Raw genomic sequence first — 25,871 nt, 5'->3', positions numbered from 1 at the left:
ACCCAATATCGATTATGTAAATAAGTCAATTAATTTCTATGGCCGAATTTTAGTTTGGCATGTTAACAGATGCAGTCATTATTCAAATTCTACAGGTTAAAAAACGAAACTATCCGCCGTGATAACGATTGGTTGTGAGGCTAAGCCCGTTTAATCGATATACTTTTAACACCTAAAATGGTCCGAATCATAAACATGCAATGACCCAAATTTTCCAAAAAAGAACCGGACTTAAATTGTCTTTTCATAATCGTAAATCCATTGGAATTTCACATTTGAATTAGGTATTAAATCAGGGATTTAATTTAATGAATTATGCAAAGTAGTCATTGATTTTTGTATGGAATAATAAAGGAAATTGTGAACAGTCTTTAACCGTCAAGAACAGAGGCATTTTTTTATATTGCAATGTTCGTGGGTTTAACAAAATTTATTTCTAAGACTGACAACGACAAAAACTATTTATTTACTCTAATTATTAAAGAATTTAAAAACACTATTAAATTATTACTAAACTTAGGTTATGAATTATTCTATTTATTTACACTNCATACTGTAATGTTCGTGGGTTTAACAAAATTAACTTCTAAGACTGATAACGACCAAAACTATTTATGTACACTACTGTTGGTATATCACTATTCACTGCGCTATTTATTTCACTGCTATCACTGTCAGTTTATTTCTCGATTCACTTCTGCAACGGTCAGTTTATTTCTTCCCCTCTCGGCGATCCTCTCTTCCTTTAAATACTCTTTTGTTTACTTTCGGGAGCCTTCTCGAAACATCCGGAATGTTTCTTTTTCCTTTGAACTGTTTAACAGCATTCCCAGAACGCAGGTACGATACACACATGTACAAATACGGCGCAACGGTAGAAAGGCGCCCGCGGCTAGTCGGCGAATCGATAAGCCGTTCACGCACACGTATGCCCGATCGCACACAAACACATTCGTGCTCGCAACAATATTTTGAAACATATTTTTAGGATAAGGAATAAGTAAATACACTTATAAAAATGTTATTTATTGAATTAGTACATATAAGGTAGTGGTTTTATTGTACCCACAAAACTGAGAATGTTAATAAAATCACAGCAGTAGTACTATAAAATGAGAAATGTGGTTTAGCAGTTCCACTGTTGATACAGTCTAATCCATCGTCAGTGCGAATCATATTTGCTGGACATTGACAAATTCCCTTTCTACAGTAGACATTTTCTCCTAACGTAACCCTACACTCAAGAACATTGGAACATCTATCTCCAATTGCTAAAAATAGGATGAAATATATTGGTAGTCACTTTCACATAATAAAACTCTCAATTTTGTCACAGTGTAAGCATTTATAACTATAAAATTATTTTCTAAAACTTTTATTTTTAATATCCTAAAAGATTAAATATAAATATGTATCATTTGTAGGTAAATAAGGTGGTTAAATATTTAATTTTGTTTAATCTTTCACTATGGAATTTACCTTGTGTTACTTTATTGAAAAGTGGAAATAAATTATAAAGAAATTTACATTTTTTTAAATGAGCTTTCGCCTATTTCGTCGTCGATAACTAAAATACGATTGCAAAACTTTATGAAAAAGTCAGACTCCTCTGTTTCTCAATAAGCAATTTCTATTGCTCTCTTAATTTGGTCGAAGCTTTTGAAGTTTTTCGTCTTGACTTACCTTTCATAAGAAAACAATTTCCTTCGATATCCTTGTAGTTATCAGCACATGTGCAAACATCATTTAGACAAACGGAATCGTTCACTGAAGCCAAGCATTGCAAGTCCTTTTGGCAGTTCGCTCCCAATCCTTCCGCAACTGAAATTAAAAAGTCCCGCAATTTTTTCATTAGATCAAATGATAATAGTACGTATCGGTTAAATTAAACACATCCATTTAATATCTACGCACCTTGATAGCATGTCGTGGCGTTCTCAGAGGCGATGTAATTTGTGTCACATTGACATAGATTAGCGCTGGTGCAGCTCGCATGATTGATGGTGCAAAGAGCGCTCGCGCCGTCACATGTAGCACCCAAGTCTAGAAGTCATAATGGATCGGTTAAGTTTGCGAAAGGGAACAGTTTGTGTAAAACGTTATTACAATTTTTTCCCGTTGCAATATCTTATGTAAAAAATAGGCAATTTCGAGTCATTTTGACATCATTCTAACAAAGATAATTGTTTCCATTTTCATCTTATCCCTGTAGGGAATTGAGATAAAGATGATAAGTGATAAAGGATGGTACCCATAGGAAAATTTTCCATTAAAAAAGTGCCCTTTAATTACCACTAATAATAATATAATCAATGGTAATAAACGGAGAATTGCCAATGGGATGTATGGAATTTCCACTAGAATTCTAGTGGAAATCCCATTCCCGAACTCAATGGGATTTCCATTGGAACTTCCATTCCTGAATCCAATGAAAATCCCAGCGTAAATTCTTTATTTTTTACACGTTTTTTTTCTCCATTTTTTTTTAATAAGTTTTAATCATCTCAAACCAGATCTCAATTTTTAGGTACCCACTTGTTTTTCCATTTATATTGAATGGTTTTAAATAGAATTTATAAATTTTGCATTGGTTNTATATATATATATATATAAAACGGTACAGGTAACCCTCAATTTTTGCGCATAGCTTGTATCGTGTTTACTAAATTATGGGTAATGATGAGCAAAAGTAGTTTGGTCTTGCAGTTTTGTCTTGTCAAAACAAGAACCAATAATGTAATAAGAAGAAGATCAAGACCAAGCTGTATTGTCAAAAAGGAAGATTAAAACTAATACCAAATGAGCTAGAGTAAAACCAAGACCATTCATCACTAATTAGGAGTGATTTCAAATGTATTTTTGTAATTACCTTTTAGACTAGTTCGTATCGACTAGTATTTAAAAGCAATCTCTCACTATACATATTTGTACGATAAAATTTAAAAATATCAAGACGATATCGACTGCAGATTGCAGGTGTCCTAAATCAAACCTACATATATATAAACTGCTTTGCCAGGTAAATAAATTCGTAAGTTTAGAATTCTAGAGCAACAGTTTCAGGTGTCGTCGTGTCTAGTACTGGTAGGTGTAATTTATATTGCTATGACATGTCAAGTAGAAGTAGAAAATGCACTAAACCCATTCCCTGTATGTGGACAAACGTGCCAAGAATTCCGGATCTTGATTTTGGACTTGAATAATGATGCAAAAGTTCAGTTGTGACTTTATCAAGTTTACATAAGCTAAATGTAATAAAAGTTAAGTGTGTGACAACCCCAACTGTAACACGCTAGCTCTCATAGTATAGTTTTTTTTTTTCAGTGTAAGGAAAGCCTTTTTAATTTATACTTTCTCCAGGATATGTAAAGAAATTTACGGTTATTTTTATTCAGTATAACGTTATTAAAAAGAAATAAATACAATAGAAGCGATACTGTAAAAGGGCAAATGCCTGGAAATGTAGGATTACGAAGTCTGTGACATTCAGGTAGCTTTTTGAAGTTGATTGTTTTTCTAATGAAAGTGTATAATTTGTCTCTTTTTAATACAATATTATGTTCGTTGTGACTCTATCGCCATGTTGATGTAGAAAGCTATTAATTAAAGAAACGTAACTAAAACTGGAGCAGCATCTGAAAGTTGAAATTATTCAAACATAATATGTCTTTTTCGCACAGCGTTTTCGTGAAAACAATATAGGGATCGTCCGTTAATTCCTTCATTGTGCCTTGTATCGTAAAGAGGAATTATGCAAATGAAAAATTATGCGATGTACAGTCAGCCTCTGTTAGACTAAGCCGGATTAATTAATACTGCATGCAAGCGAGACACAATTTTGAAATGTTTTTCGTTCAATACACGGTTAATTAAAAAGATATCAAAGAAAAAATCGGCAGCTAATGGTCATCAGTATTTTCGAAAAGCTTTTTATACGGGAAAGTAATACTAAATTATTATTTTCAGTGGAAAACTATTAATTTTTTGAAAGCGTTAATTTTTAGTAAAACAAATCCTTCTGTAGTAGGTATTGATCAAATTCACTTTGTGGTTGATAAAAATGTTTTGTTTAAATGACCCAAGCATCGATAAAATAATTAGGTAACTACCTTTGTTATATTTACTAATTATAACATTGGTCAACTTACATTGATAAACTAAGGTCTGAAATGCAATTTTTGGCATAATTAGCAAAGCCCAGGTGTATCCTCACTTCAAAATCTTCTAATACAGTAGAACCTTGATAACTTAAACCCTCAATAACGTATTATCCTCTATATATTCATAAGATTTTGTGTTCCCTTCCCTCGGAGTCCAAACCCTCTATTACTTAAAATAAAAACCCTCTACAACTTAAATGAATAATTTGGGCATCGCACCTCTTAGTAAGCAGTGAAAAGTGGTTTGAATCGAGAGAAAGTCTTCTATGTAAAATACGAATAATTGCTGAATTTCCTAATTTAGAAAAATGCTTGTTGTTTACATGGCTTAGACAGTGTAGAAATAAAAACATTAGTGTTAATGGACGTATACTAAAGGAAAAAGCTGAANCTATCGCCATGTTGATGTAGAAAGCTATTAATTAAAGAAACGTAACTAAAACTGGAGCAGCATCTGAAAGTTGAAATTATTCAAACATAATATGTCTTTTTCGCACAGCGTTTTCGTGAAAACAATATAGGGATCGTCCGTTAATTCCTTCATTGTGCCTTGTATCGTAAAGAGGAATTATGCAAATGAAAAATTATGCGATGTACAGTCAGCCTCTGTTAGACTAAGCCGGATTAATTAATACTGCATGCAAGCGAGACACAATTTTGAAATGTTTTTCGTTCAATACACGGTTAATTAAAAAGATATCAAAGAAAAAATCGGCAGCTAATGGTCATCAGTATTTTCGAAAAGCTTTTTATACGGGAAAGTAATACTAAATTATTATTTTCAGTGGAAAACTATTAATTTTTTGAAAGCGTTAATTTTTAGTAAAACAAATCCTTCTGTAGTAGGTATTGATCAAATTCACTTTGTGGTTGATAAAAATGTTTTGTTTAAATGACCCAAGCATCGATAAAATAATTAGGTAACTACCTTTGTTATATTTACTAATTATAACATTGGTCAACTTACATTGATAAACTAAGGTCTGAAATGCAATTTTTGGCATAATTAGCAAAGCCCAGGTGTATCCTCACTTCAAAATCTTCTAATACAGTAGAACCTTGATAACTTAAACCCTCAATAACGTATTATCCTCTATATATTCATAAGATTTTGTGTTCCCTTCCCTCGGAGTCCAAACCCTCTATTACTTAAAATAAAAACCCTCTACAACTTAAATGAATAATTTGGGCATCGCACCTCTTAGTAAGCAGTGAAAAGTGGTTTGAATCGAGAGAAAGTCTTCTATGTAAAATACGAATAATTGCTGAATTTCCTAATTTAGAAAAATGCTTGTTGTTTACATGGCTTAGACAGTGTAGAAATAAAAACATTAGTGTTAATGGACGTATACTAAAGGAAAAAGCTGAAGAGTTTGCTAAGTCACTGGAAATCCATAATTTTAAAGCTTAAACAGAAACCCTCAGTAAGTAAAAACCTCAATAGCTCAAATTATTTTACGTTTCCCTTGGTCTTTTCCTTATCGAGGTTCTACTGTATTTGAAAATGGGCATGTTTCTTACAATTTATTTACGATAAACTTTCTTTTTCATTCTTGCAACTAATCAACTGCCCCCCGTCCAAATAAAATCCGTATAAGATAAACAAGACAGAGGTACACAATTTGGGCTTGAGAGAAGAGGGTAGTTTTATAATTTTTAAAGGTTTTAAATGATTGTGAATTACAAATGTGCGTTTTGCGATTCTAGCAGATCAAAGTAACATTTGGAAATATAAATAATGAAAAGTAATTTTCTGTTTTTTCACCCTCAAGCAAAAGTACTGGTATTAAATATATATTGTTTATCGTATTTGTAAAAATAAAGTCGGATGACCTCTAAACCTTCACAATAAGACCAAAGTTGACTACAAATTTACGAGGTTTTATTGCAGCCCCCCTGTCGTGCTTTATGGGGTAGCTCCTTTAGCTTGTTACGGTAGCATAATTGGGGCTGTTAGAAATTAAAAATTTTATTTTTTTTGTATACTCACTTGGTAAGCAGACGGAATTTTCTAATCGATAATTGCTCGGACAGACGCATTCTCCGTTACTACAGACCGAGTTCTGTAATTCACTTCTACAATCCCAATCGCTGCTACATCCGGTTGGCGTTTCAGTGATATTAACTAAACAGAAACGTATTATTTATCTGTCAACACCTTAAATACATGTCAATGTTCTTGGGAGATTTCTTCTGGACCAATTATTCAACGACAAGTAATATTTTATCTTTCGTACTATGAAGGAACACATGTATTTTCGTAGCATACAAGATTAGTTGTGCCTTGCATCCACTCTACATACCTATATATATATATAGGTATGTAGAGTGGATGCAAGGCACAACTAATCTTGTATGCTACGAAAATACATGTGTTCCTTCATAGTACGAAAGATAAAATATTACTTGTCGTTGAATAATTGGTCCAGAAGAAATCTCCCAAGAACATTGACATGTATTTAAGGTGTTGACAGATAAATAATACGTTTCTGTTTAGTTAATATCACTGAAACGCCAACCGGATGTAGCAGCGATTGGGATTGTAGAAGTGAATTACAGAACTCGGTCTGTAGTAACGGAGAATGCGTCTGTCCGAGCAATTATCGATTAGAAAATTCCGTCTGCTTACCAAGTGAGTATACAAAAAAAATAAAATTTTTAATTTCTAACAGCCCCAATTATGCTACCGTAACAAGCTAAAGGAGCTACCCCATAAAGCACGACAGGGGGGCTGCAATAAAACCTCGTAAATTTNAAAATGCACTAAACCCATTCCCTGTATGTGGACAAACGTGCCAAGAATTCCGGATCTTGATTTTGGACTTGAATAATGATGCAAAAGTTCAGTTGTGACTTTATCAAGTTTACATAAGCTAAATGTAATAAAAGTTAAGTGTGTGACAACCCCAACTGTAACACGCTAGCTCTCATGCTAGTTTAATGAAGTTGCAAAATATTATACTGTGTGGTGTTTATGATTACAGAGGAAACTGTTTCGTTTGCGCTACAAAAGGAAAAAGGAGTAGCAAAAAAAAAGAAATATAAAGAGAGAGAAGCTCAATGTTCATGTTGGAAGTTATGGTCAAAAAGATTAATTTAAACATTAAGGGGTTGATTCCCTAACAATTTTTTTTGCTGAACTTTTTGCTTTCAGAAGAAGCAACTGCAGATTGAAAGATTAATAATTATATTTAATAAAAACTATTACATTAGCAAAATAACCGTTCCCCTTTAGCTATTATCAATCCCTAGACAAAAATTTTCAGTCTCAGAGTCTTTCAGCGTCTCTGAGAGCGTCTCTCACAATCTCTCAGTTATTGCCTAGGTGTTTTTATGGATCTCTCACAGTCTCTCAGTCATGAGAGACTCGAACGATAAAATTGTTAATTCAGAGATTCGAGTCTCTCACAGAGAGACTGAATGAATAAAACCGAAAAGTTGAGAGACTCGAGTCTTTCGTAGAAAGACTGGGACCTCTGAAATATGTTGAACTTAGAAAATTTTAACCATGTGTATCGAGACACCACTTATTGAGAGATTCGAGTCTCTCGTTCAGAGATTCGAGTCTCCCATTCAGATATTCGAGTCTCTCGTTTAGAGATTGGATACGAAATCAGGATCTCTCTATGAGCGACTCGAGTCTCTCGTTCAGAGACACTAAACAGTTTTTTTGATTGTCTCTCGACAGTATCTCTCAACGATACCAGAGAGACTCGATGAGAGACGGAGACTCGAGTCTCGCTTTCAAAGACTCTGAGAGACTGAACATTTTTCTCTTGGGAATTGTGCTATCAATTATTTGCTTTAGACATTGAAACGAATAGATTTTGGGGGTAATTGGATTAATATAATCTAGACATGATACTTTTTTCTTACCAGTCACTCTGCAAATATAATCTTCGTCTAACACTGCATTTGATGTACAAGAACATTGGTTATTTCTACATGAAACAGATGTGCCCATAACGTAACACCTTTCGACGTTGTTGCACCACAAATTGTCAATAGCCATCGCTGAAATTTAGACGAAGTGAATTAAGACTGAAAAGTAACTTACTTAGAGTCCTTGTTTACGTTTCTGACATGCAAAGTTGCCTGGCAGCGTGAAGTATGTTTTCCTGCAGTAGCAACTTCCATTGAGGCATCTACTCGTTGAAATACCGCAGTCTGTGTCACTGGTGCAGCCCGAGTACACGCCAATTTCTATTTTCAAAAAGAAAATAAACTTATGAAACTAGAACTGCGGGAATATGTTTACAGAAACGCGCTCGAAAAATACTGAACGTGCACATATAGACAAATGACTTTGTAACGAAACTCACTTGCATACAAAAATGCCTTATGAACTATTAACAGTTTAAAATGACTGAAACAATCTTTAGCGAGTTTATTTACGAGTGAGTGGTTTTGATTCTGTTCAGACCAGGGTACATTTACCTGCCGTTTCCTTGAAACATTAAGTTGGAAATTCAAATATTCAAAATATTGTTGGTTTGTACAAATATTATATGTAAGTGGTTTGGGTGTAATTTTAGGGTATCGACCTTTGCAAGTAACAATATCTTTAAGTAACTTTATCTTCAAATACTTAAATAATATTAGAAACCAGTTGGTTAGCACCTTCACCCCTTCCTCTATCAGGGTGGAGATTATTTTATAAATAGGCTAACACAACTCACAATAAGAAGATAACGAAAAAGAACAATTAAGACAGCAACAAACAACAATTAGAAGTCTCAGTGTATTAAAATCATCAAGTTCAGGGTCTTCAATATACGAGGGTGGATTGATAAGTTTCCGGCCTAACCAAGAGATGACGCCACTAGGCCTACCTTGAGGTGACATTCTATAGTACCATCCTTGGATAGCTTGTAGCTATAGTTTCAGCCCGATCTCCTTGCTAGTGTAGGTTTGACAGCACGCTGAACAAGACGCCTCTGTGGTTTTCGTAAAAATGGAAAAGCAGGAAAATCGTGCTGTCATCAAATACTTTTATTTGAAGGGGTTAACGCCGAAGGAAATTAAAAAAGAGATGGACTCAACACTGGGGACATCCTCCCCGTCATATTCAACCGTTAAGCAGTGGGTTTCCGAGTTTAAAAAGGGTCGTGTGAGCACCTCTGATGGGCCTCGCTCAGGACGCCCCGTTGAGGTCACAACTCCAGATATGATCGAAAAAATTCATCAAATAGTGCTGGGAGACCGCAGATTGAAAGTGCGTGAGATAGCTGAGACCTGTAAGATGTCATATGAACGTGTGCAACATATTTTGCACCAACATTTGCATATGGAAAAGCTCTGTGCAAGATGGGTGCCGCGTTTGCTAACAGTCGACCAAAAATTGATTCGAAAAAACATTTCTACCGCAAATTTGTCATTGTATAAGCGTAATCCAAGCGAATTTTTGCGTCGATTCGTAACCGTTGACGAAACGTGGGTCCACCACTACACTCCTGAAACCAAAGAACAGTCTAAACAGTGGATTGGACCAGGGGAACCAACTCCAAAGAAGGCAAAAACAATTTTTTCGGCGAACAAGGTTATGGCTACTGTTTTTTGGGATGCAAGAGGTATTATATACATTGATTACCTTGCAAAGGGTAATACTATCACTGGTCAATACTACGCAGACTTATTGCAACGTTTGAGCCACGAGGTGAAAATTAAACGACCTCATCTGGCGAAGAAAAAAATCTTGTTTCATCACGATAACGCACCAGCGCACACGTCAATCGTTGCGACGGCTAAAATCAACGATCTAAAGTTTGAATTGATGCCGCACCCTCCTTACTCTCCAGACCTAGCCCCGAGTGACTATTTTCTGTTCCCTAATCTCAAAAAATGGCTTGGCGGTAAGAGATTTGCGGACAATGAAGAAGTAATCGAAGCTGTAAATGGTTATTTTGAGGAGCTTGACGAATCAGTCTATAGAGATGGCATTAATAGACTGGAACACCGCTATGAGAAATGTATCAGCCTTGGAGGAGATTATGTTGAGAAATAAAAAAAAAAAATTTTTAAAAACCTTGTTTTTCTTGGTCAGGCCGGAAACTTATCAATCCACCCTCGTATGTACATACGTTTGTAGTAATAACTGTATATTTGTAAATAAATATTACTAAGTGCAGTTATTCGTGTTCCTCATCAACGAGGTAAATTATTTGCACTTACATTCCTTCGTAAAAATTCGTGTGCTCCCTCATAGGAGAAAGAAGTGGCGCGGCAGCGCAAAATAAATAAAACAGATTCATTTTTAATAGGGGTAGAGGTTCGTGTGAAAACAATTAAGTAGTAAATATTACCATGAGATGTGGTTATCTTAAGTTAACATATACGCAACCATGGAGGAATCTCTTGCCGGTTCCCTCTTTAATAACTACGTTACAAATTCTGGGAAAATTAATGACTTTTGGTTCTTGTTATATTAAGCCAAGGAAATTACTTTGGGGTAACTTTTCAAACCTCGTTATGTGATGATTTTTTCTTGACATGCGTTCATTCTATTGCATTTAAATTGGTCCATTAATAGTCGGAGCGCTGAGTTGACGCCATTCTTTGTTGTGGCAACACATTTGGGTGTGGAATATTCAAACTCAAAATATTAGGAGATAGAATGTTTTTAATGGGACCATTCAAGAATGATTAGTTTCTGCTTGGCTTAATTATTTTTACAGTTTGTGACAAAAAAATATATGTACATTAATATTATTTTCTCACCTGGAATACATAATCCAGACCCGGAGTTATAATAGTAACCCCTTTTACATACGCATGTACTAATTGGGTAGTAACAGACGGAGTTTTCGGTAACGTTCGTGCAATCGCTAGTGTCAACACAACTGATGTTCGTTGTAGCTAGAAAAAAAAAACAAAAGTTAAGTAAAGTATACAGTTTGGCCTTCATAAGTCAACTTTGAAAATCTTGCAATTTGAGTATGTAGAAAGAATAAGAGAAAACGTATTCGAAGGACAAATATAATTGGTAACGATTTAATTCACAATCCTTAGTTAGCTAAGGGCTGCCAACAACGGCCTGCGTCAGAGACAATGCAAAAATTAGCGAACCCTTTGTTCGATATATGTACATAAGATAATTAAATTATTAATCATATACTTATGCTCCAACAGAATTTAACTTTCAATTATTAATGTGAGAATTAATTCTTAACTTTTATCCGCTGTATATTACCCCAACTTAATGAGGGAAAAATTGTTGCTACTGTCACACCCTCGTCGGGGACCGAATCCAGGACCTTTGGCTTTAAGGACCGAAACGTTAAAAATGATTAAGGACTTTTGACCCGAATTAAGACTGTATCAGTTCAGTTATTGGCGACCTGTAAGTATTTAACATTACCTCCTCTGTACTTACCCCTTTCGGTAATACTTAAAAGCGCTGATCGCTCTGCTGCTTGCAAAACTTCCTGAGACGAATCCGAAATTAAATCCGACAAGCTGCTTTCGGTGCTCGTGAGGGTGGTTGTGTCCGGAGCGATTGTGGTTGGAGCGTTTGTCGTTGGGGCGATTGTGATTGGAGCGTTTGTTGTTGGGGCGATTGTGGTTGGAGGGATTGTAGTTGGACTGTTTGTTGTTGGGGCGATTGTGGTTGGAGCGATTGTGGTTGGGGCGATTGTGGTTGGAGCGATTGTGGTTGGAGCGATTGTGGTTGGAGCGATTGTTGTTGGAGAGAAAACGCAGGCTGCCACTTTGCAAACATAATCGTCGCCGAGGCTGGCGCAATCCGAGTCCAAAGAACAATAATCACCCGCTTCTGAAAACATACGAGAAATTGTGACACTGTTGAGTCTCAATGTTGCGTTGATGGAGTCTTATATTACCTACAGAGTTGCAAAAAAAAAAGATGAAGATGGATAATCATCTCTGCCAACCTCATAAAACGAAAGAGAAAGGGGTAATTTTCTATAGTTCTCTTTGAGGGCTGCTTTATGGCATAAAATTGCGAAACAAAAATAATTTTTTATCGTGCTTTAAAATACTGCAATAAGCAAAAATATATTTGTTTGAAAGGAAGATGATATCGTATAATATTAGACTATATCAGAGAGTATGTCGTGATTTAATAATATTTGTTGTTAACAGTAGTATCTATTTAAAATTATATTAAAGTAAAACTGTTTTCCTAGTGTCATAATAATAAGGAATAATTTATTTGTATTAACACTTATGAGAGAAAACGTAAACTTTTGGTAGCAAAGCGTTTTATTTTATGTGACAAAGAGATTTTACTCATCACTCCGAAGGACTAAGTAATTGTAACAATTTTAGTGCATCCTTTAAAATACTGGTTGTATTTTAAACTTTCACTCATGTATTTTTGGATAATAAATATGTAAGGCAGCCGGTCAAAGCTAGAAACAAACTCAAATAAATTCAAATTGATCTATTTTTAATTAACTGTTTGAATTTGCTCAGTAAGAATTTGTGTGGGTAACTGTCTGTAACCTTTACTTTTTGAAATAATTTATTATCTCAGGATATTTAATGCTGTTTTAGCACACTCATAAATCTGAAAAATATAGGAAATCTGTTCAAAAATTATCGCGAATTACGTATATTCGATTTTCGTTGGTACTCATGTCTCTCACTTGTATCCACAAGTTCGCCCATGTTGAATGTTCAGTTAATTTTAGATAGCTGCTTTACTTGCACATATTTTGGCTCATCTTCGAGGATCGGAAAAAGCTGTTAGGACTACTTTGAAAGGGACAAAATAGATATTCATGAATAAATAAAAAATTTTTGAAAAAACACATATTCGCGATACTTTTCGAACCGACCTCGTATTCCTGAACTTGACCTATCTTTTTATAGAGAATTATTTTCCACGTTTCCTAAATGTCTCGTTAATCTTCCAAAAAAATATAAATGTTATCTTCCTATATCATTACCCATTATCTAGCACATTCAGTAGTTTTAAGCACCGATTCGTGTCAGGAGCTTGCACTCCAAAGAGGTGCTCCAATACTTAAATGCTTTTTCACGACAATGCATTAATCGTTCCATGGGATTACGAGACATGGACAGGCTAGATTTAAGTCTACAGCAAAGTGTTGTTGGAGAATAAAATTTCCTAGGAATTTCCTCCGCTAAATTTATTACTCGAGCATTTTTGGGACAGTTAAGGCTTTAGTGCTAATTAAACTCATAAGAGGATTTCTTTAATACTGCGAGAGGGATTATAAAATACAGAAATAAATCGGCCAGATTTTACGGCTAATTAAAGCTACTTGTTTAATTGGTGGAACAAGAAATTGTTACCTAATACTTATCATAAAATTGATATAGTTTCACAAAAAAAATATTATGGTGTTATTGAAACACAAATGTCGCAGAGCTTTTGCACTAAAGATTTTTAGAGTTTCGTCTTATCATCAGTCAAGTTCAATATTGGTTTTGTGTGGCATGAAGATTCCTTTCAAAATTTAATTCCATTCAGAGAAATGTACCTTCTCTCTTCTTAAATAGTTGTTTCAATGAATGGTCGAAGATTTTCATTAAGTGTAATTAGGTAATTACTTCTATGCTCGCGAACGGTTAGTTAGAAATGTGTTACAGGCGAATAATGAGGATACTGTGAATAGAGAATGTTAGAAATGAGGAGGTGTTAGAAATAATAGGTGAATAGAGGTCACTCAGAAGGTCAGAAAGTTGTTTTGGTAGAACACGTCCTTAAACATGAAGGGCTATTTAGAGACACATGAGAAGCAGAAACAGGAGTTAAGAGGAGTAGAGGAGTAGTTAAGGATGTGGGATGTTCTAGTTTTAGAGAAATGCGAAGATTAACTCAGGATAAGAAAAAGTGGAGGTGCGTGTCCAACCAATCTTAGAACTGACGACCTTATGATGATGATGATGATGATTATCTACTGTATACACCTTCTTGTGAAATGTTTCAAATTCGGTTATGACCCTTCGGCTGAAGCAACAGTAAAAGTGATTCTAAAAATTGAATTCATTAACGAATTGTGACGATGATGATGCATGTACATTTGTCACATTCTATTAACGGTACGTATTTTATGAAGACCATTAAGAAAAAGCTGAAATCGAATTCAACGTCGAAAGTTTTACGACACACAAAAAGAAAGTTTGGCGCATTTCAATTTGATGTCTTGTAAACACAAACATAATTGAATGCTCGCATTCTACGTTGCTGATTTTAGCTTTTATAGGGACATTTTAATGTTTCTAAAAGCCATTGCCTTTCAGGCAGAGCAGTTATCGAACAGCCGCCTCCAACTTCACACCGCATAAAGCAGATACGAGAAAACGTGTCTGCAAAATCAAATCAGTATAATAGGCATACTCACTTTAACTTTTTGGAACGTTGTATTTTAACAGTGATACAGTAACTTTCTTCCAGAGTTTTTGCAACAAATTTGTTTTGAAAGCCTGTTGATTGATATGAATTACTGATAGAGCAGAATATGAAAACCTCAAAGTTAAATTTCAGGGTATATAACAGAATTTGAATTATAAAACCTTTTAAAATACGCGTAAAAGGATAAAGGGAAGTTTTAAAGGTGTTGAAATCGGGGGCTTCAACTGGTACAATAGTAACGTCAAGTCGTTACTTTCCAAAGGGTACCTGGTAATAAAATTATGTATATTTATTAGATACCATTCTTGTCACTCAATAGACTGGTGTCAGTTATGCACCCGCTAGGTGAAAATTACTAAAATCGAACGTCACCCGTATGGTCAAGTATTGTACAGCAGGCATCTACCTAACGCTTCAATGTGTAGGCACTTTGTACCGGGTGCATTTTTAAGTAACTATCTATGTAAATAGCTAACGATAAGGATGTATCAACAGCCACCGGTTCATAGGCGAGATAGCACGCCGCGGTTAGTATCTGCCAGCCCCGAACCTGTTAGGTACTTCGTACTGGGTACATTCCAATCTCGACGAGTACTGGATGGTTTGTCCAATATTGACATCACTGTAGTACACAATAAACGTACAGTTAATACAAACACGAGTTAAGAATAAAAATTTCCACTGTTATTTAGGGCCACATTTTGCTACATTATGAATTTATATTGGAGACTTTAAGACATGAAAGAAATGGAAATGCATCTTATTTAGCATTAGCAAAGTTAACCTTATTGAGATTCTATCATAACTACTGTAGTAACTTCGATCTATGATGCCATCATTGGATTATCGCACCTCGTATATCTCATCAAGCGATTCATTAATTCTGGCAAATGATAGATAGAAGATAGTAAACTCTCTTGACGATTGCGCTTTGTTCTTAATAATCTTCATCATTATCCAGTTCTTGTCCTGAAACAGTGGAACGACAATTTTCATGCTCAGCCTTCTCCAGGGAGTCTCCTTCTTCTTGTTTGGAGCTGGGCGACCTATGTGTGTGCAGCAAAGCGTTTTCATTTTACCTTCCGTCAATAGTTACGATACGATCTCAAATGCTAAAAGAGTCCTTCTGAAACGGCTACAAAGCGACGGTTTTCATCTTTTCAAATCCGTAACCCAATTTGGACGCGTAAAAGCTTGCAATATTTTACGTGGTGCTGATATTTTTTGAGATATCGGTACTGGAGACAAGAAAAGGATAACTTAAAGTATTAGGCTATTATTTATTGATGTTGGAATGTAACAATGGTTATTATCCTTTCTGGATCTGAACAAGAACAGAAAATCTTCAAATAGGCTACTACTTATTGATATTGGAATATAACTATGGTTATTATCCTTTTTGGATATGAATTAATATGGAAATGAAAATGGTAAACGCTGAGGAAGAAGTGGAAACTCTTCAGAATCTACTGCGCTATCTATCGTTTTGTTTCTAGAATATATCCTATTGTTTAATATTTTATTCTAAAATTATTATAAAATAAACAGTAGACAGCTCAATCATTCAAAACCATGGTGTAATATAGAAACCTTTCTAATTTTAAGAGAAGTCACCACTTTTTTCTTCTCATGCCCTGAACTACCACTGCCACTTTCTATTTCTTCCCAAGATGTATTAATACTTTTAATTTTGATATTATCATTGTAAATTTTCACAAGAACACAAATAAAAACAAGACTTTCATCAATTTCAAGAAAATATAAGGTTTTCGTAAATTTTTTTTAACGATATAGACGAGACATCTAAGCTAAAAGGTCTCAGACATAAAGGACTAATTAGAAGCAGAAACAGGAGTTAACAGGGGTAAAGTTAGATCTAGATTACATTAGATTATTGCCCGGAATATTGATGTGATACCTACTGATTGTAATATGCGTGAACCGAGTTGATTCGCAAGCCGCGCCAAGAAAATTTTCACATCACAAAAGTTATTAAAATGCATTTACTTTTAATGAAAACTTTCCATCCAACAATAAAGTGTATAAGTACTTATAAAACATTAAGTTTAGCTGATATTTAAAATTGTCTACAATTAGTCGAATGGTTTGAATAACAGGATGTAGAGAAAACAACAAATGAAATTAGTGAAAAGAATAGTACTCCGTGCATATTGCCACTTTATAACAATACAATTTGGTATGAATAAAGCATAGAATTCCATTTGAAAACAAAAAAACTGAATAGGGAGAATGGATTTCAACTGTTTAGCATTTGGGCAACTTCTAAGAGTACTCAATACTCTAACTAAGCTTTTATACGTACATGTAAGCACAATTATTCATTCATTATACTCAAAAATAAATTTAAACTAAAAAGAAGAGAATTGATAGTATTACGAATCTTTATTCAAAAAATATTAAATTGTCACTTATGTTTACCTTTTACTTTTGTTAAATTAAATTCGTCGGGTAATACAATTGAATACATTCCTTTCTTTCTGGACTTAGTTTTAGGTCAGGTTTTGAAGAAATTGAATCCGTATTTATAAATGGCGGCCTTGTAGGCCGAAATTAGTTAATAGCTACAATAAATTAACTGAAAGTTTTCAAAAAGTTTTCTTTCCACAAATATTAGTACGATTAACATTCATTTAGTAGAGGTCAACTCTATCAAACAGGTATACCAATAGAATCAGAATTTAAACAATTTCCAAACATTTCCAGACAATAAATTGTAGTTTACCTTGCGCTTTCGGCCTGCAGTCGTAGTTCCCTCGTAGATAGTAGTCACTGCTGCAAGTGCAAATTCCATTGCTGCATACCATGGCTAAAATATCGTAGCCATTGTAGCAATTTTCGGTGGAGTTGCAGGATTGTCCCAGACCTGCAGCTCTCCTGCATCTTCCGTTGTAATACCACCAGCCGTCGTCGCAGGCACAGGCTCCCCTTGAGCAAACGTACCTTCCTAAAAGCCACGAACACTGGTTATCGTCAATGCAGGGAGCTCCATGACCCACAACCACTAAAAGAGACAAGATATTATAACATACTACATGTATTATATTTTTAAAAGCGCGTACACTCAATTTGGTTTACTATTTAGTTACATGGAATCAGTTGTAGTAGTTATTATTAATGCAGTGGACTGTAGAAGGTGTTTTTTTAATTTACCACCGGATTTGGTGAGACTAAAGTGTTTTATTTTCGCCCTAAAGCTTGATTCTCACTAACCGTAAGTTGACGGTCAGCAGCCGCCCGTCACATACCTGTCGATAAATTATTCCGTCAAAAAAGCATTATGTGTACTCACTGTCGGTGTAATGGATTGCAGAAGGGGTTTCTAAATGTATCACCGGATTTAATGAGAATACGCTGTTTGGTTTTACCTAAAGCTTGATTCTCACTAACCGTAAGTTGACGGTCAGCAGCCGTCCGTCAGATACCTGTCGATAAATTATTTATTCCGTTTAAAAAGCATTGTGTGTTCTCTCTATCTTTGCAGTGGATTGTAGAAAGGTTTTCTAAATTTAACAGTGGATTTAATGAGAATACAGTGTTTGCTTTCACCCTAAAGCTTGATTCTCACTAACCGTAAGTTGACGGTCAGTAGCCGACCGTAAGGAACCTGTAGATAAATTATTCCGTTTAAAAGGCATTGTGTGTTCTCTCTATCTGTGCAGTGGATTGTAGAAAGTTTTTTTAATTTTATCACCTGGTAAAAGTATGAGCAGTAAAATGTTTGAGGTGTTGTAACGTCAATATGAAAATACGTAATTTTGAAACTAATATAGTATAATTCTAGTGTATTTATGCTATTTAGTCAAGCTTGAGTGAAAGTTCACCGTACGTAAGGTCTCTGAAGTTTAATTAACGGAAATAGTGCCTTTTGGGAAGGTGGCTGAGGGATACAATGACGTAAATTCAAGAGCGTGATGAATGTTATCAGTTCGCTGGTTTTGTCTATTAATGTACTTTCCACTTTATTAATTATTAAGCTGATATTTCATATCGTATTTGCGAAAGTAAAATACAAGTTTGAAGGAAGGATAAATCATGGTTTCAGAAAAAAAATAATTCTATAGGTACTTTTACGAAGAAATTTTGAACTGTCCTCATTTTGTGATAACGTATACGCTGATGTTCCGGTCTCGTAGTAATTTAAGTAAGTGGAGTTAAATTAATGCGAAAGAGACTGGGGAAGTTGTACAAATCTTAAAGGGTGCTATAGTTAACGAAAATCACCATGCAAATTGGAATTAGGAGTTTTCATTATCTTACTTCGTAGTAAGAGAAGAATTAAATGTTAAAGCTTAAGGTGCTAATTTAACATTGGTTAGGTTAGTATAGACTGGAAGTAATTTTAAAATTAACAAATTGTTTTATTTTTATCATCTAATGTGCTTTAGAAAATATGGAAATGTCACACGTTTCGTCTCAAAATATATCGCAATTTGTCAGTAATTAAGTAAGGGACCATTTGTCATTACCTATTTATGCTTGTGCTACTTAATGCAGTCTATGGATTTTAGATCTGCCTCTAATTTATCATAGTTATAATACGACTCACATTAAAATGTTTAATTTGGGATAACGTGTGACACTCAAAATATCCTAATGGATAAGACGGGGATAAATTAACCGGGAAATAGGAATCTTGTTCGTTACAAGCGAGTGTAACTTCTAAATCTGTCTTACAGATTAGAGAATTTCCTATCGCTACTAAGGTTGATTGCGATTGATTTTTAGTCTAATAAAATATATATTGAAATTATATTATTTAAAGGCAATATCTCTATGTATTCTGTTTATTAGAGTTATTTACCAAATTCATGTTTAGGCTCCTTTTTTTTTGATTTACAAATAATTTCTAATGCTTTCGTAAAAATGTTATGTAAGCTTTTTAAACAATGATTCTATATCGATATCAACATGTTGTGCATGTAGATATAAAAATGTTACTGAAGCCTACGCAGTCGTTCTGCTCGAAAGTGTGATTATCTCTTCACGCGAAATACCTATAATCCACATAGGGCGTATCTTCAGAGAATTGTAAAAATAAAACCAGGTGAAGACGTTAATAATATCTGGCTAAAACAACAAAACATTCGCTGGCTAAACGGGATTTTGTTATTTTAATTTTTGTAGACTTACGATGTTAAAAAGCTGTATGGTGTTGTAGAACATCCTTATTAGGAACGAAGTTTCTTACACTCTTCGACAAATATTAATTATTGTAAATCCATGATGCAGAAGTACGGTTATCAACCGTTCAAAAGACTCACTTTTGCCCACCGGCAGTTTCTTATATCTTTACTTGAAACATTTTATTATTACAAAGAATAGGGAAACAGAGAATTCTATAGAGGAGTCAATACGAAATACGCGAGTTGGTTGGTAGGACACCTTCTCCGGCATAGTGGTCTAGTCAGAGACATATTAGAGACAGAAATGGAAGTTAAGAGAGGTAGAGATAGACCTAGATTAAGTTTACTGTTCTTCGTAAGTAGTTAAGGATGTGGGCTGTTCTAATTTTAGAGAAATGCGAAGATTAGCTCAGGATAGGAAAGAGTGGAGGTGATATATTCTTTTCTTGAAACAAAACATTTTTAGTATTTGAAATTTTCAGGTTGCTTTGCTAGATTTTAACACTTATTAAAAAAAAAACTACCACTGTTTGAAAAAGGGATCTACAAGAGTATCCTCGGAGTACGTGTTCGTTGTTCCTATGTTTGGATGAAATAAAGAGACAAACTAATTTCTTTTCGATATTATTTACTTCTTTCAAGTACGTTGTACTATTTTGTACGCTAAAAGGTCAATTTATGCGTAGGAGAAAGGGTCAATTTATTCATTGGAGGAAGGGCAAGTCCTCTCACAACTTTCGTCACTATTTTCTTTAAAAGTCATGACACGCGAGCATGTTGACAGAAAATTTCAGCATTTATAACATTTATTGTATGGGTAAATAGAAAAATTTGTGCTTAGAATAATTATTAAAAAACCTAAATATCAGATTAAATGAGCAAGACTAAGACTTAACGCGCAAGACCAAGACCAAGACTAACACGAAGACTGAGACAGTCTTGGTCTTCTCCTTATTTTGCTTACCATCAAATCAATTCTCTTATTTATAATCCACTTACTACCACAATGCAAAAATCTAAAACTAGAAAAAACTGTAAAATAGCTTCAGAATCTCATTTTATAGAATATTATTAGAATAAACTGTAAGTCATTCTTTTGTAACGTGAACTGCGTATTTATGTATTTTCGATAGTAAACTTTCTTCCGAATAAGGAATGACAACAATGCAGTAACGAATTGACCTTTTTAAATTAAATTTCCACTCCTGCTTCAATATTAAGCCATTCAGGACAGCCTTTGCTTGCAGTCCCTTCTTGATCCTTTGGGGCTTTCGAATAAAAAAAAACTGATTGTGAAAACTTGTTGAAATATAAGGCAAAGGGAATTGACCCCTCTGTTACCACTTCAAAGAGAAGCACTTTATTTAATAACTGCCAGATTTCAGGGTTTTTTAGTGCTTGTGGTAGGTGGCATACTTATTGTAATCATCTGAAAACGTACCACTTGTTGCACAAAATCTAGTTTCACTCTTATGAGGGTGCCGCTTTTAAAAATGACAATGGGTCGCAAAATGTGAACGTCATAACAAGTCCAAGTGAGGATCAAAACTTAGTGGTTCTGGTCTCAATGGTAGCCACTATTCGCTTGATTGGGGGTGAGTTTGCATCCGCCCCAGCAACGACTGTACTGCATCATCATAACGTCATCAGTCCTACGACTGGTTGGACACGCACCTCCACTCTCCTATTATGAGCTAATCTTTGCATTTCCCCCATCCCACACTTTTAAGTATTTGCGAACAGTAATCTATCTAATCCAGGTCTATACTTTGTTTAGTTTCTCTAGCAATGTGACCTTCAGTTTGACCGGCGCAAAGTAGAAAAGAACAGCACTAGGCCAGAAAAGAAAGGAGACAACTCTCGGCCAAACTCTTAACCGGTGAGGAGCGTATAATCCGTACAGTACTGCACGGAAAAATTGACCATTTTATCCACTACAATTGCATTGCTCAAATGTGCTGTTATTGGTACCATTTACTACTGAAAATATCAACGAGATGTTTATTTATATTTGAAGACATATTAAAGGCTTCAACGCTTGTTTTCAACTCGCACTACTATTCATGATTGAACAAAACTTTTGGCAGGTACTGTATGAAAGAATATGTTTAATGAACAAGGGTCGAGAGTATAATGAGTTTTTTCTCCCTACGTAAGCGAATATACCTACTTAAATCCTGTTTCTGCCTCTAATATATCTCTGACTAAGACCTTCGTGCCTAGGAAGGTGTCCTAGCAACCTATCTCGCCTATTTCTTATTCACTTCCATAGAGTCCTCTTTCTAATACCACTTCATTTCTAACCTTCTCTCTCCACGGTATGCTCATTATTCGCCTGTAACACCTCATTTCGAACGCTTCAAACCTTTTTTTTCGCCGCGCCCACCGTTCATGTTTCGCCCCCGTACACCGCCGCACTTCAAACATACACCTTTGTCAATCTTTTTCAAATTTCTAAATTAATCGATCGCGAGCATAGAGACTTCTTTTTATTGAAGGCTACTCGACTCCTGCCCTAAATGCTTTACATCCCTACTACTCCTTATGTACTGCACAGTGATTTTATTTAAATCGCTTATTTTCGATTTTTGCGGCGACGGGGATATGCTAGAAAAAGCCAGATAGGTTTTTAAGACATGAAGGGTTAATTAGAAACTTATCAAAAGCAGATATAGGTGTTAAGAGGTGTAGCGGTAGACCAGAATAGATCACTGTCGAGAAATGTAAAGATTGGCTCAAAATAAGAAAAAAATAGGATAATGTTATAACTTATACTGCTCGTACATGAATAAAAGCCATCATTAATTTGGTTTTAAAAAAATTAAACGCGGGTATGTACTAGGAAATGTACAAAAGCAAAACTACATATTTTGTAATTTCAACGACATTCACTAATTTGCTCAGTGAACTTCATAATAATAAACCTCTGACGAACGCAATATTGAGCTACAACATGACAATCGATTCAGTTACATATTTAAATTGATATACAACATTCATGTATAATATGAATCTTCTATTGATGATAAATATTGAGTTTGCATTAGCCCACCGTTAATATTAGTTTGTTTGTACTGCAGAATGTAAATAATGTAATTATTTAACATACGGTTTACGGTTGTGGTGCACTATAAATAAGCAGAGATGAAAATGGTAACGTTAAACGAAATTTATTTATGGAATTTTACATTTCATGAATGATATTATATTGTGACAGCGATATCAGTGATTACACAAAAAGTTTGTGTTAATAACATGAATCGTTCGTGAAGTGCCTTATCGTTAATTTAATTAAATTTAGAATAAGTATTACATAGAACTTCTACTATTAAAAAACAATAATATAATACTGTTACCTATCAAAAACAGCGTAATCTGTATGAGACATGGAGAGTAATTACTTACAATCTAAGCAGTCGGTTCCGTCTATATTGTACACTTGCCCCGGGGGACATTGGCAAATGAAATTTTCATCACAGTAGGCCATATCTGCTACACAGTCTGTATCATTAGAACATTCCAGGAAATTGCCTGTTACTAATCCTGAAATAAAAAAAGACTTTATATTAAATCCCAAATAATCACTTTTTTTGACGCTAGAACGACATCCTCATAAAACGGTTGATCTTAAACATAATCAAAGTGCCCAACAATTTTATCGTTTCATCAAACATACTTTTAATCTTAATGGTTTAGTCAAAATGCTAAAGTTTGTTTCTAAAATGACCTTTTGATTGAAACGAAGTTATTTAATTTTTGATGAGGATCTAAGTAGGTACTGGAAACTTGACCGAAAACTGAGCGAATCCAACCTTAAAAGGTAGAAAACTTTGTTTTTTATTTTTTTTGTCGTTACAGCAAGGTGTGTCTACCACTATGATTACACCTCGCACCTCAATTTATCTATAATCTTGTAGGTATATAAGTATCGTTTACAATTCATAATCTTCTTATTTTGAATCGACTCTACAAACCTTTTAAAAACAACTTACCATCTGAATTACTGTCAAATCACCTATTACTTTTAGTTTAGAACTATATGACTACAATGACTTTGTAGAAAACTTAATTCGTGATTATTTCGCTTTTATTATCGGCATTTTGCAGGTGTTTCCTTATCGTTAAACAATTTATGACGATTTATTACAGTAGATCGTTGACTTAGAGTAGAACACCTGTGCAATCTACAAGATAAAAGCTACAACTGTCTATGGCTTATGAGTTACAATGTATACACTTTTGAAAGTTTTAAATGCTTTTTTTTAATTTATTCGATGCTAAATACCTTAAGGTGATTAGAAAAAATAACTTCAACTTAAACTTTCGATAAATAGCTAAGAAAGTATGCTTAGATAACAAAATGTATTGCAATTTCTAATTTTTTAGAGAACAATTAAGATTAGTGACTGACTAAACATTGTAACATAAACGTAAGCACGATTGGTTCACTACTATTATATCTTTATCAAAAATATAACCAATCACAAGGAGCAACTTGAATATTACACACATTTTAATTTGCAAGCTGTGTGATCGGTTATACTTTTTATGACAATTATTATTAGTGAACGATATCAATAATATTGTTACATCTTTTCAGCCTAATGATAATGTTTTTACTTATAGCAATCTTTATTTTTTTGTATACGAGTATAAAATTTCTAAATGAATTGAATTTTATACTGCTAAGAAATACCAACAGCTTTGAAAGTCGTCAGTAGATGGCGATATACCGCCATTAACATCATTTTGTAACATTTCGCTTTATAAAGCCGTCGGTTATTCATGTGATGATAAGAACTAATAGCTATGTTCGCAATCTACATTTGTTAGTTTCGATAAATTATTGACCACGAAGTTATGTACTTATAGTTAGTTCAAAATGAATTCGCGTCACTAAATCCGGCTCGAAGGACCAACCAATGTTGGACGCTAGATCTATTTCTCTGGATGCATCTACATCTAATTATTTTATCGTATATTCAATGAACAGCGTCTAGGAACTAAATGATTATTATTATTTTCAGTATTATGCGGCCACTACTTTTTAATTTATTTACAATTTTGAAATCCATAAAGGAGACTTTTTTGGCCCCCATCAGCAGGGATCTTTATAAATACGAGAAAAGATAAAAAAATACTCTTCTAACAAGTTTCAGCATTTGAAGATACGATAGATAATATGCATATAACATAGTACGCCTTTTTACTTTTGGTAAAGATGGGCTAGGCCTAACTCTTTTCACAAAAATATCTAAAAAGCGAAGCGCTACTTTAAGAAAACCTCACAACAAGTGGTGAAAAACGTCAATACCGGTTCTGCAATAGAATAAATAATAATAGCTTTTAACGAAAAAATACAAATTACTTGATTCTAGAATTTCCAGTTCGTCATTTTTGTTAATGTTTAACTAACTTAACTCACCTAAACTAAACATAACTACTATACACAATAAATTATAATAACTGTTCATTATTAGATTTTGTTATAGAATTCTCACCACTCACATTTGTATAACTGTTCACTAACCTAAATGCTACTATTACGAACCGTATCAGACCATATTACTCCACGATTCCACCTGTTTGATAAGAAATCAATTCAGAGTATTAGTAACTGCTGTCGTATTATAGATAAAAAAAATGACACCGAAAATGTTAATGATGCACGGTAACCTATATCATCTGTATCTCAAACCACTTGTTCTCTGACCTCTAACCATCATCATATATTTTCTTATCTACGATAGAAGCACCTTTAATACTATTGATTTTCTCTCTGAAAATACCCACGAAGTGTTTTAAAAATGCATTACTGAAGCTCCACTAGTTTTAATTTTTGTTTGTTTGATATTTCAACTGAAAATTCTCCATGTTCATTACAGGCACGTAAACGTATTCATGTGCGATGAATACAATGCGAAAAAGAAATTTAATGGGAAACATATGAAGTGAAAACAAAACTGCTGGTCGCATTTATGGCGAAGTGCATGGCAACGTTTCGGTTCATTGGCCACTATTCTGCGCTTTAAAATTGGTATAAATATGAGTTTCTATTTTGTCGCGCTGCTTGCTTTTACGACTGATTTTTGCTTTCAAAATTACAAGTTGAAATAAAAATTGGATCGTACATCCGAGTTAGGTAAATGAAAAAATAGGAAAATATTCTAATTTTAAATAACGCTTACGTACGCTATAATTATGTTCTTAAAACACAGGCCCTTA

At 34.3% G+C, this 25,871-nt stretch overlaps 2 protein-coding genes across 5 annotated transcripts in view; one reads left to right on the top strand and one right to left on the bottom strand.

The window, feature by feature from the left end:
- The window catches only part of LOC112905807 (dopamine D2-like receptor), a 188,316-nt gene that overhangs the window by 34,029 nt on the left and 128,416 nt on the right, over positions 1 to 25,871 (top strand). The gene's annotated exons all lie outside the window — the stretch shown is intronic.
- LOC112905803 (mucin-5AC-like) lies at positions 1,006 to 25,226 on the bottom strand. Of its 4 annotated transcripts, none has more exons than XM_025978949.1 (11): positions 25,072 to 25,226; positions 23,052 to 23,189; positions 17,246 to 17,524; positions 11,533 to 11,931; positions 10,878 to 11,015; positions 8,235 to 8,363; positions 8,037 to 8,174; positions 6,151 to 6,285; positions 1,915 to 2,043; positions 1,684 to 1,821; positions 1,006 to 1,271 (listed from the first exon to the last, which is right to left on the bottom strand). In XM_025978949.1, the coding sequence occupies exons 1-11, from the start codon at positions 25,118 to 25,120 to the stop codon at positions 1,057 to 1,059; spliced, it is 1,887 nt and encodes a 628-aa protein (XP_025834734.1). In that variant the 5' UTR covers positions 25,121 to 25,226; the 3' UTR covers positions 1,006 to 1,056. The 4 variants fall into 4 exon arrangements, with proteins under 4 accessions (XP_025834734.1, XP_025834737.1, XP_025834736.1 ...); XM_025978952.1 differs by having other exon boundaries at positions 25,155 to 25,209; XM_025978951.1 differs by having other exon boundaries at positions 25,015 to 25,081.

The sequence above is a fragment of the Agrilus planipennis genome, unplaced genomic scaffold (assembly GCF_000699045.2).
Source record: "Agrilus planipennis isolate EAB-ADULT unplaced genomic scaffold, Apla_2.0 scaffold185, whole genome shotgun sequence".
NCBI classification, from domain to species: Eukaryota; Metazoa; Arthropoda; class Insecta; order Coleoptera; family Buprestidae; genus Agrilus; species Agrilus planipennis.
Note: the sequence above shows the minus strand (reverse complement) of the source record. Positions and strands in the feature narration are given on the sequence as shown.

Bases quoted from the DNA above. Each gene is read 5' to 3' on its own strand.
- LOC112905803 (XM_025978949.1), bottom strand. From the start codon at position 25,120: ATGAACAGTTATTATAATTTATTGTGTATAGTAGTTATGTTTAGTTTA. The intron at 11,932-17,245 runs GTAAACTACAAT...GTATGTTTTCAG, and splicing joins CTGCAGGCCGAAAGCGCAAG to AAGCGGGTGATTATTGTTCT. The intron at 1,272-1,683 runs GTAAGTCAAGAC...TCCTATTTTTAG, and splicing joins AAATTGTTTTCTTATGAAAG to CAATTGGAGATAGATGTTCC.